The 12,695-nt window shown below is 47.0% G+C and overlaps 1 protein-coding gene across 1 annotated transcript in view; it reads right to left on the bottom strand.

Annotated features, from left to right (window-relative positions):
- Positions 1 to 12,695, bottom strand: part of FAT1 (FAT atypical cadherin 1) — a 134,834-nt gene that overhangs the window by 23,361 nt on the left and 98,778 nt on the right. The window contains exons 8-11 of the mRNA XM_036250376.1: positions 10,968 to 11,243; positions 10,642 to 10,852; positions 1,511 to 5,578; positions 803 to 999 (exon numbers count right to left, since the gene is read on the bottom strand). Of these exons, the coding sequence (XP_036106269.1) occupies positions 803 to 999; positions 1,511 to 5,578; positions 10,642 to 10,852; positions 10,968 to 11,243 (4,752 nt within the window). The remainder of the gene's footprint in view (positions 1 to 802; positions 1,000 to 1,510; positions 5,579 to 10,641; positions 10,853 to 10,967; positions 11,244 to 12,695) is intronic.

Consider the following 12,695-nt stretch of genomic DNA (forward strand, 5'->3'; position numbering starts at 1 on the left):
AGTATTTTATAGCACTGATGATTTCAAATGACCTAGGGTCCTAATTTTATTATTCCAAAATTTGATAGGATATTACATTGAAATAATATGAAAATGTTTAAAAACAACAGAACACACATTTCAGTTCTGTAAGATATAAGTATATATGACCCCCACCCTCACCCCTGGAAAAGACCATCACCAAATGTCCACCCGTGGACTGGACCTCCTCACTCCCCAGGCCCCCTCAACCCCCGTTCCTGAGAACAGTTCGGTTCCTCTCCAGTGTCTCATGCTCACTGTGGCCTTCTCCAACCCCTGGTCCCTCTTCCAAATCACTTCCCCTCCACCCAGCCTTCCCACACCCGCCACACCCTCCTCCCCTGTCCCCCCTTCCTCCGCACTAGTGCTCACTGTCTAACCTCAAGCCATCCTGACGCTGAGACCGCCATCCGGAGCCAGTCACAGCCCGGTGGCCACCCGCCTGCTCAACACGCCCCCTCCTTCGCCCTCAGTAGTCCACTGACAGCAGTCCTACCGGAAGATTCCAGGAAGCAATGTGAGCCCGGCTGGTGTGACTCAGTGGCTGAGCATTGACCCATGTACTGAGAGGTTGTCGGTTCGATTCCCAGTCAGGCACATGCCCAGGTTGTGGGCCCCAATCCCCAGTTGTGGGGCGTGCAGGAGGCGGCCAATTGATGTTCTCTCTCATCGATGTTTCCATCTCTCTCTCCCTCTCCCTGCCTCCCTCTCTAAAATCGATAAAGAAAAAAGAAAGAAACCTGAATTCGTAATCTGGACATCTAAAGAAGGAGTAGTTTACCTTTTCACAGACTGGGCTGTTGTCATTGGCGTCAAGAACTTTCACCTCGACGGTGGCCTTCGACGCAAAGGTCCCATCGGCCGCGGTGATGGTCAGAAGGTAGCTGTCCCTTTGTTCCCTATCCAGAGGCTTCTTCACGTAGACCTTCCATTCACTCTGTATGTTTTCAACTGCGAACTGCCCCAGAGGATCGCCCCCTATGAAATCAACGCAGGAAGAGGTAAGTGTGTTAGAGAAAGAAATAAGTAACAGGAGAAATAAATTATACAATAGGCACAGAACGTTCCAGTTTAAAAGAATTAAGGTGATTTTCAAAAAAACAATTACATTTGAATTTGCTATATTAGCGTTCCCATTAAAATCTGTATTTAAACACATTAAGCCAAATAAAATATAAAGACTACTAAATAATGCTTTAGCCTACACGGAAACTATAACTTTTCTTTTTAATTATAATACACTTACTATACACTAAGCATAAAGTGCAACAGAAGAATAAGTCATGAAAACAGAAGCCGTCGAACGAACTGTTTCCTTTGCTCAGGCAAAGACGTTGAAATGCAGCTTAATAGATGCTACTGAGACTCGTTTCAGGTATCTAACTAAAGTCACCCCTTTATCTTCCAATTCACATAAAATATGTATGTCAGGATTTATGCTTCGAATATGCTTAATTTTAAATGAAACCATTTAGTTGACATTTTTTACCTGTTATGTAATATGTAACCTGTCTGTTAATCTCTTCAGAATCAGCATCTGTGGTGCTTAAAATGGCAATCACACCGCCTGGGGGGTCATCTTCGCTCACAGTCCCTTTGTAAATCTCCGCCGTGAATCTCGGGGGACTGTCGTTGACGTCGGTGACAGTAACGTGCACAATAGCCGTGGAGGACAGCTGGACCTTTTCACCATGATCTGAGGCAACCACTTTAATCTGGTAATTGTCTCTCTTCTCATGGTCAAGCTCCTTTAGGGTTGTAATCCAGCCCGTTTCCATGTTAACAGCAAAGGACTCTATGATTTCGACACTTTGTGACTGATCCAGACTATACATAATTTGGCCATTGGTTCCCGAGTCCAGATCGGACGCCCTGACCTGGATGACCCGACTTCCCCCTGGCTGGTTTTCAACGACGAATGCTTCGTAGGGGTTAGACTCCAACACGGGGCTGTTGTCATTTGCATCTTTCACTTGGACGCTAACATCCACGGAAGCCACCACCTCATGGTCATCCTGAGGGCACCTGGCTAGTATGGAAAACTGATACCACTTAGTGGTCTCGTGGTCAAGACTCTTCTCCAGTTTCAGCCTTCCGCTCTGTCTGTCGATCACAAAGACCTCATCCCTGTTACTTTCAGGGGTGTTCCCTTTGACGAGGCTGTAAAGAACAATCCCGCTATGTTCCGCTCGGATGAGATCGATCTCTGTTCCAATCGGCAGGTCTTCTGAAACCGTGTAGGTGTAAAACGGTTCTGAAAATTTTGGAAGCTGAATTTCTGGGGGGAGTATCTTAACGTAGACGGGAACGACAGACACCTTAGGTGGAGACCCATGATCCACAGCTCTCACAAAGAAAGTGAACAACTCGTTCTCCAGGCCAATTAAGCTTTCCTTTGTAGTGATGATGCCAGACAGTTTGTCGATCTCCAAATTCTCTTTGACACTTTCAGAGTCGGCCTCAATGGCATAGGAGACATCGGCATTGGACCCCTCATCAGCGTCACTTGCGAGGACTTTAATGACAGGTGTCCCTTTGGGAGCACTGGACCCGATGTTGACTTCATACCTGGTTGCTCGGAACTGTGGGGCGTTATCATTGTCATCGGTGAGGATGACATTAATGGTGCAGAAAGCAACTTTCCCTCCAGCATCCTTCGCCATTAGACGAACGGCAATGACTTTCTCCGCTGGGATTTCCCGATCTAGTTTTTCCAAAGTAAAGACCTGTCCTCTCTCATTTGTGTAAAATCTGTCTTTGGCAAAGTCGTTCACAATGTGGTACGTAACGTGGCCATAAATGCCAGCATCCCCGTCGGTTGCTTGGACCTCCACCACCAGGGTGTGCACGGGGGCGTTTTCGGCCAGCTCCACCTCGTACTCGTTCTGCAGGAAGGCAGGGCTGTGCAGATTGCCTCCAATCACCGTCACCTGGACCTGCGCCGAGCTTCGAAACACGCCGTCCGAAACGGAAACGTTGAGGCTGTAGAACGGCCTCAGGGTGTGCCGGCGGAGGTTTGAGAGCGTGACGATCCCCGTTTCACCGTCGATGACAAAGTTCTTATGATCATTGCCAGACAGGATGGAATATTCCAGCTTGTCTATATCTGAGCTGTCCGCATCATGGGCTTTCACGCAGGTCACAAAATGCCCATGCGTGGCGTGCTCGCTAATTTTGGCCTCGTACACTTGCTGGTCGAAGAGCGGCGGGTTGTCATTGAGGTCAGTGACGTCCACGGTGACAATCACCTCACTGCTCAGTGGGGGCATGCCACCATCCATAGCCCTCACAAAAATCTTGTGCTGATGGGACTGCTCATAATCCAAAGTTCTGACCAGTGAAATGAGACCAGTGCTGCTATCGATGTGAAAATGATCATGATTCTTGCTGTGATTCCCAATCAGATGGTAGGAGATGCCCCTGTTCGGTTCTGAGTCGGAGTCCGTCGCCCGAACCTGAACCACAGCCGTGCCGATGACGGATGCCTCAGACAGCGTGGCAGCGTAAGACGGCTGGGCGAACACGGGAGGGTTATCGTTGATGTCTTCCACCACGATGTCCACAAACACGTCGGCATGAGCGCCCGTCAAGGAGTCAGTTGCCCGTATGCTCAGTTTATACGCTGGGTGGGACTCGAAGTCCAGGGGAGCGACGACATTGATCACGCCGGTGTTGAAGTCGATGGTGAACTGGCTGAAAGGGTCGCCCTCGGTGATGCCGTAGAGCACCTTCAGCCCCTCCGGGCTGCTGGCCTGGACGTGCACCACGGGGCTGTGCAGCTGGATGTTCTCCGGGACCTCGGCGCTGTAGAAAGGCTTTTCGAACACAGGCATGGCTTTATTCATCACGGTGATGGGCACTATGACCTCGGCCGAGAAGGCTGGGTTCCCTCCATCTTTTGCAACCACTGTGACGAGATACTGTTTGTTTAAGGTTTCAGGCTCGAATTGCTTTTTCAGGGAGATGTCACCTGCGGGTCCGATCTGGAAGTGCTCGTGATGCTCCTTGAGGTAGTAATGCACCTGCCCGTTTCTGCCACTGTCTCTGTCCACGGCAGTCACGGAGCGGATGGTGTGGCCCACCATGGTGTCCACCTTCACAACAGCATAGTAAGGGAGGTTGACAAACACTGGCGCATTGTCGTTCTGGTCTTCAACGATGACCTTCACGACGACATGGGCCACTGCTGCAGGCTTGTGTTCTTGTGTCACCTCGACGACCACGTCAAACGCCTCCTGCTGCTCACGGTCAAAGGGTATGCCAGTGGTGGACAGGACGCCGGACGTGCGGCTTATTCTGAACCTGCGATCCGGGTTGAGGATGTGATAGAACAGAGGCTCATTGATGGGATTCCCAACAGCCGTGATGACAGCTAACGTCCTGGCATCGGTGGAGTTCTCTTTCACCACCGCAGAGTAGAAATCTTGGGTGAACTTGAGCTGACTTTCTTTGCTTTCTTTCACGTTGATTTTCACAGAGGAGAAGCTTGCAAATCTGCCATCAGAAGCGCGGACGGTTAACTCGTAGCGGCTTCTTAACTGAGTTGTGTTCTGCACCGTAACGGAACCAGTCCTGTAGTCCATGAGAAACTTCTCCCCGATGTTGCCTTCCGTGATGGAGTACATTAACCGTGAGAAGGCGCTTGAGTCGGCATCTGTTGCATTTACTGTGATGACTTTCACTCCTTTGTATGTGGGCAACAAGAGAGACGCTTCATACAGCGACTGGGAGAACACGGGAGGGCAGTCATTGATGTCAATCACATGTATAGTCACGTTCGCTGCATATTCAGCAAATAAACGTGGGGTTCCCATGTCATGCACCTGCACAGTAAAGTGAAAAGTGCTTCTTTCTTCGTAGTCCAAACTCAGCACTGTATGGATAGCCCCAGTGCTAGAATCAATGGCGAAATATTTGTGTACAGATGGTTCAACAATGTGATAAACAAGCAAAGCATTCGACTCTCTATCAGCATCGGTTGCTCGGATCACTAATGGGACGTTCTTGTCGGTCAGGACCACGCTGTTGATGGAAGCCGACTCGCTGATGAGCCCTGTGTACTCTGCCTGCACGAACACCGGCCAGTTGTCATTTTCATCCTGCAGGTGCACGAGAACCGTTGTATTCGTAGACAAGCCAGCCATGTTCGTCCCTTGCACGGTCACCGTGTACACGGGCAGCGTTTCAAAATCCAGGGCTTTCTGAGTGGTGATACTTCCAGAGTGGGGGTTGATATCGAAAGCATCAGCGACATTCCCATGCTTTATTTCATACACCACTGAGGACTGACTGTGCGCTGTGACCATGCCGACAAAACTCCCGACGCCGATGGTTTCACTGATTTCCACAGAATATTCTTTAGATGTAAACTTGGGAGACGCATTGTCAGCAATTGTGACAACGACACGCACAGAAGTTATCTCACTCAGTGGCGGCCTGCCTTTATCTGTAGCTTTCACCATTAAATCATACTCCACTTGGCTGCTTCGATCCAATTCTTTGGCAGTTTTGATGGAGCCCATGATGGGATCAATTGTAAAAGAATTTCCAATATTTCCTGGGAGGGGAAAAAAAAAAAAAAGGATGTCAGAAAAAGCTACAGAGATCAATAGAAGTAGTATTTGGAAATAAAGAAGCAAATTTAAAAATTATATTCTCAAATTAAAAAGGAAATTCGGGGACTACCACCATTTGCATAGAGTTTGCTTCATTTTTAGCCACCTAAAATAAGGCAGAATTTTCAGAGTTCGGTCCATAAATTATGAAAAGCAAGAAACAGAGGAAATACCAGTCTGTATCTAACACCAAACTCACTCTCTTTGCCTGAACCCGGAGCGTCTATGGAAGGACTCAGCGAGCAGCTGAGCTTCACATTCTGAGTGCCTCAGAAACCCTTTGGAACATACTTATACGCTTAGCATTTATCATTTGAAAATGCTCTAGGCTCTTATTTATCACAAAAGGAAAGACTTTAATTCATTAAGAAAACGTAACAAATTTGAAGAGAATTATTCCTCATAAATAAGCTTGTGTATAACTTGTCCCACTCATAGGTTTTGAGGTGAAATTTCAGCAATATTCTCTTCTTAATCTTTTTCAGGTCAATTTATTGTCTAGGTCAGTGGTTCTCAAGTGGGGGGGTCCTGCCCGGAAGGGGACAGTCAACAATGTCTGGACACATATTGGTGGTCACTCCTTGGGGGGTGGGCAGGGACCGGGGATGCTGCGGACGCCCTGCAATCCACAGGACGGTCCCCGCAGCAGAGTGGCTCACAAGCTCAGCAGGGCTCGGGCTGAGAAACTCCTGCAGCACAGTCTTTCCAGTGGCTTTTCACTGGCCATTCCCACCGCACTGTGCACATATTCTCGGCCGCAAATGCGACTCCACGGTGCTCCACTGTTGTGCACCATCCACGGAAGTCTTTCTGACGAACACCGGCAGTTAACTGTGGTCTAGCAGTTAACTGTCTTTTTGAATAGATCAAGGCAGTGTGAGGGTTCGACCCATCCACGAATCCATCATCCCTTTTCTGTTTTATAAACAGGAGTCCAAGTCCATTTTCCTAGACACAGAACTAAATCTACTTTTTCCGAATGAACAACTGCACTTGCCTACAACAAGCCTGGCTTGTCGCTGAGCTGCTCTCTCAAATCGTTCTCTAGGTTTGCAATCGAGCGTGGCGCTTCCCAGAACGGCGTCACTCAGTGTGATGGGCAAACCAGGGGATCAACCAAGCACGTCCTTCTCCACATCATCACTGGGAAGCACATCCTCCACAGCCCTCGTTTCCTTCCCTCGACACATTTTCCAAAAACCCACGGTAATTTCTCTGAGGCCAGAGCCAGTCTGGTTTTCATTAAGCCTGGCTGCGCATCCAGATCCCACGGCCGTGCCTCAGTCGGCAACAGGGCAGCAGAGGCCCGGGCTTTCTGCGGGCTCCGAGGCTCTGAGCTAGGCCCTGGCCTGTGAACAGGGTCGTGCTGCCTCTGCCGGGCCTTGCAGACCCTGCCTCTGGCCTGCCTGTGAGTCAACGATCCCAGATTCTCTCTCAGCCATGAAGGTCCTTCCTCATCCTACCTGTGCATCAGCCCACCTTCCAAACCTGCCGGGCTGCCTGGACCACGGAGGAGACTGCGAAAACCTTCGGATAACTGTCTTCATCCCCGTCCCCTGGACTTCCCTCTGTCTGTCCTGAAAAAGGCAGCTTACCTACCGTATTGTATATCAATTCACCCATGTGCATCTCTCTCTTACCACGGACAGTGAAATCTTAACACTCAAACCTGCAAGGCATCCATTCCCAGTGCCTAGAGGATAAAGACAGCGCGGACCCTGGCGCTGATGACAAGAAGGTGAACAGGAACCCAGCTAGTCAATTAATGCATGGATCCCACATGGCAGAACCCATGGCAGAAAGCCCGAGATCTGCAGAAGGGACAGCAACGTGGTGTGTATGTGGAAAAACAGGGAGGACTGCCCAATGGCTTGAACACGCCCGCCTGGCCCCGAAACAGGCGCGCTCACCCAATGCTGAAATGCACGCACGGCTCTTGTGAGCGAATTCGCAGGGAGTGGGAGAAGTCTGTACTCGGCTGGGGCTTAGTCTCCTTAGCTGGAGAGACGGATGATTTCTAAACAGCTTAAACGGGTCTGTTTTTCCAGTGGAACAAGGCCATCATCTGGACAAACGTGCACGTGTGTGCTCATCAGATACGACAGTGTTACACACGACAGCCACAGGGCACGTCAGAGAGCTGTGCACAGGAAACTGTCTTCCCACGGTGGACATGCTGTGGATGCTGACTGCCTGTCGGTACGGCAACCTATAAAGCTTCAAGCGCAATCACATTTAAGCTAAGTTTGGGGACGAAAACCAATTCCCATCAACGAGCATATTGATTGTCTTCTAATTTCCAGGTGTTACAACGGTTTTGAAGTTACAATAATTTACTTTAAAAAAAAATAAAGAGAACATCATGCTGCCCAGAATATGCAGTCAATATGTCTTCAAGCAGATAACTCGATTGTTATTGAAAATATCCTTTAATTGCCCTGGCTGGTTTGGCTCAGCGGTTGGAGCGTTGGCCTGCGGTCCAGAGAGACCCGGGTTTGGTTCCCGCTAAGGGCACGTACCTCGGTTGCAGTTTGTCCCCAGCCCTGGTTGGGGTTGCGTGGGAGACAGCCACTCAATGTGTCCCTTTCATATCGATGTTTCTCTCTCTCTCTCTCTCCTTCCCTCCCACTGTATCTGAACAAAAAATGGAAAAATGTCGAGGATTAAAAAAAAAAAAAAAAAATCATTTAATTCCTTTTCCCCTAAAGACTCCTAATCAGACCCAACCTTTTGCTCAATAAATTGCTGCTAATTAAACATGCAGTGTTATGGCCTGACTTCATAACTAATCTTTTGAACTTTATGAAATATAATCTGGCAGAAATTAGAAGCAGGTGATTATGAATAAACTGTAAGTAAGGCTGCATGACCATTTTATAGCTCCTGCTTCTAACAGCTTCACACACACCTAATTCTACAGCATTGAAAGGGAGTCGTTTCCTGCAAAGTAATTACGGAGCAGAATTTTTATATTACCAAATCGAAAAAACATATCTTCTGAAAAATCCAAGCTCTATGTCAGAATAGACCCTTGGTATTATGTATTCTCTGAGTGGAGATACAGTTCCATTCTTGGGATACCAAATTACTAATTCCATCAGTCATTACAAGCACTTAAGGAATGTACATGCCTTCAGCCAGGCACCGACAATCATATTTTAACCACCCAGTTGTTGAAAATTATGTGAAAGCTAAGGGAAAGTTTTACATTCTCTCCTACACAGACCCAGCCAGTTTGTCTCTGAGAAAGTTATTTTATTGGAGTGCTCAGGCATGCACAGACGGAATGCACTGTTTGCTTAATGGCTAAACTTCTGAACCGGTGGGAAACCTTCATCTGCAGGCAACGCCTAACTACACTAAAACACATTGTTACGCTGCAACCGTGGGCAGTACGTGAGGTCTTATTTGTGAATAATAGACACAACCAGGTCACTTTTCAGAAAAATAAATGAAACTTCAAATATATGCATAAATAAAAATAGTTTAACCACTTATAACATCAACTAAGTTGTTTTTTAAAAATTACTCTCCATTTGCTTGGCTTTTGATGAAATGAACTATAGCTAATTTATACCTCTTCCGTCTCTAATGCTTATGCTGGATACAATTTCTAAATATGTAAAGGTGTGGACTTACAAAAACAAGTGAAGTGGGTGATCTCAATACTCTAAAATCATTAGAAAAACACAACAATGACACTGCACTAACAATGACACTGAGAAAGATGGAAAAATAAAGTTGCCTTCTTAATATTTAACCACTTACTTGTACTATTTGGCATGAATCCCAAAGCAAGGTCATTTCTGACTGCACAAATCATATGCTCTAAAGCAGACCGACCCGTTTCAAGCAAGGGCAGATCTCTTCTGCAAGAACATACACGCGTGGACCCATGGTAACACTTGCAAGAACATACATGCGTGGACCCATGGTAACACTTGCAAGAACATACACGCGTGGACCCATGGTAACACTTGCAAGAACATACATGCGTGGACCCATGGTAACACTTGCAAGAACATACACGCGTGGACCCATGGTAACACTTGCAAGAACATACACACGTGGACCCATGGTAACACTTGCAAGAACATACACGCGTGGACCCATGGTAACACTTGCAAGGACATACACATGTGGACCCATGGTAACACTTGCATCTATCAAGTTCAAGTGTGAATGTGCCTAGCATGACACCTGGCACATAAAATGAACTTCATGAGTCCGTAAGATGAATAAATGAATGACTGAACAGCAGCATAAAACAGAACCGAGAACAAAAACATTCTGCTCCGCCACAAGTGCTTCTTGGTGAACCTCCTTCTAATGACCCCCAGCAAGACTCTGATCTCCAGCCTTATCATCCCTAGAACTGGCCACACTTCCAGCTGCCTCCCTGCCCTTGTTGCCTCTGGCCCAGCTCCAGCCCCTTAAAGTTTTCAACATTTCTGAGTCCAAATCCCACCCCTAGGACCTACTGCAACCACCCACGAATGACATGGAACTGTTCAAACGGCACGGGGCACCGGCAGCAGCCACAGCCCTCTCCGAGCTCGGCCTCAGTGCGAACTAGGAGTCCGACTCCGTCATGCAACGTCCTGCTCTGCCCAAGAGAAGACACTCTCATGTTCACAGACCAGCACTGTCCTAAGAGCATTGCCTAGCCTCAGAAGGAAATGATTGTGGGGCTAAAACAAGCTTAAAATATCAAACTGATGGAATGAAGCTTTCTTTATGGCAGGATTTCTCAGGCCGGAACTATGCTAATATTGTGGGGCTCCAAGAACCCGACCCTAACTTAGTTAGAACTCCTTATCCCAGCTTCCTGAAGTTAAAACATTAAAAAAAAAAGGTTTCTCCTTTCTCCTAACATGTAAGGGTCCATAGAAGCCAGTTTTACAGTGATACACAGAAATGTTGTAACGCCCAGAACTAATTTTAGAAAAGAACATACTTTTTAACAAGTACAAAGGTAGAAGCCCACTGAGTGCTCCCCAAATACCTGATTCGATCGAGTACAGCACTTCAGCATTTCTCCCTTTGTCCTTGTCCAGCGCTGTGACCTGCAACACCACTGAGCCGACCGCTGCCGATTCGTAAACCCGTCCTTCATAGGAGGAACTTGTGAACCAGGGGGCATGGTCATTCGTGTCGCTGACATTCACAACGATCCTCGCGAAGTTGCGCTTTACAGGGACATCCTGATCTCGTACCTGAAAGAATCAACACACCATCAATCCCGGTGGAGTTTTCTTCCTGATTTAAAGTCACTGTCCAATGCACAAAACCCTTCAGAAACCCAGTCAGCAGGAGGAGCAGGCGCCGTACCATGACTGTGAGAACGTGCTGGTGAGTGGCTTCGTGATCGAGGGTCTCAGAAGTGTAGAGAGAGCCGGTTGCAGGATCGAGACGAAATTTCTTGAGACTCAGTGGATCGACACTACTCTGCAGGGTGTAGATTAGTTTGTTTTTTTCATCCTTATCCACCGCACTGATTTGCAAAATTTCTGTTTCTGGAACTGTGTCCTCAGGAATAATGACTTCATACTTTGATGTAGAAAACTGAGGACGATGGTCATTGGTGTCTATTACTTTGATGAATACCTGTAATGACAAAATGACTCACATAACAATATTCCTAATTATGGTATTTCAATAAATAATCATGGAAAAGTCAGATGCACACTGAAAAATATAGATTCTTTAGCAAAATGAAATACACATGAGAAAAGCACCGAAAATCTAGATTTAAAATATCTTTGCTATTTTTTTTTATCCTCACCCGAGGACATTTTTTCATTTTTTGTTCACAAGGAGTGGGAGGGAGAGAGAAGAAGAGAGAGAGAGAGAGAAACACCGACATGAAAGGGACACATAGAGTGGTTGCCACCCACACGACCCAACCAGGGCCGGGGACAAACTGCAACCGAGGTACATGCCCTTAGCAGGATCCGAACCCGGGTCTCTCTGAACCGCAGGCCGTCGCTCTAACTGCTGAGCCAAACCGGCCAGGGCTAAAATATCTTTACATTTTTCATGAATATATTACCTCTCTAAATCTAAATGGACACGGTAACAAGGACCTTTCTAAATTCTTGAGATTAACTTTGGAGAATGTAGCACCTCTCACACATTTCTTTGTGAAATGCAGAAGAGATATTTCTAGATGACTCGTAACGCTAACAGATAACTTACTTGACCAGGATTTACCGGAGGCTAATTTCACGTATCAGCCTGAATCTGTAACTATTACGCTATTGAGGTGAGGATCTACTAGACTACCACAGTCTCTACATTTCTTGTTCTAATCTCTGGGACTCCAAATTCCTATTGACACAGTTCTTTTTATATTTATTTTAAAAAATTAGAACTGTGCTTTAAAATTCTTATAGTTTTATTATAAAACCTACGTATAAATAGTCAACACACTTATTTCCTAAAAGCAATTTAAGTACAATGAAAAGATAAACTGTTAATATGTCAACATAGAGTAACCTTGAGGGAAAATGCTGATGTGAAAGGCTCAGGCCCCAGGAAAAGGCTCTTCCCGGACAGGAGGATTAATTTTCAGACTGAGAGGTGTGCGTGGATAAGGCCCGCGGAAATCCCTGCCCACCACACACGAGGGCTCCCGGCTAGGACTGGCACACGGAGCAAGGAGTTCGCTGGTCCAGATGGCAAGAGGCCAAAGTCACGGGAACGCGGAGCTGGAGCTCTTGACCACACCGTAGGTGTGTGTGAGCTAGAGGCCTTTGCAAGAAGACGCGCCGGGCTCCTCACAGAACACTCACACCAGGGACGGGTCGGGACAGCCAACTTCGTAGGAAAGCGAAATGCAGCCAGCGAAGCACAGAAAGGTTCTGTGAAAGTTACGTAAATATTTAACCCTGCCGCTGTCTCTCTCTCAATGTCAGTGAGGGTCCAGAAGGGATGACTACACAGGTGACGTCTATAAATTAAATCATTATGCATTTATTTCCAGTATAAATTTAACAAGTATTTTTCTCGTGGAGTGTAAGCAGAAACAGTTCTCTCTTGTTCCAAGATCCACTAACC

This window comes from Molossus molossus, unplaced genomic scaffold, assembly GCF_014108415.1.
Source record: "Molossus molossus isolate mMolMol1 unplaced genomic scaffold, mMolMol1.p scaffold_m16_p_9, whole genome shotgun sequence".
NCBI classification, from domain to species: domain Eukaryota; kingdom Metazoa; phylum Chordata; class Mammalia; order Chiroptera; family Molossidae; genus Molossus; species Molossus molossus.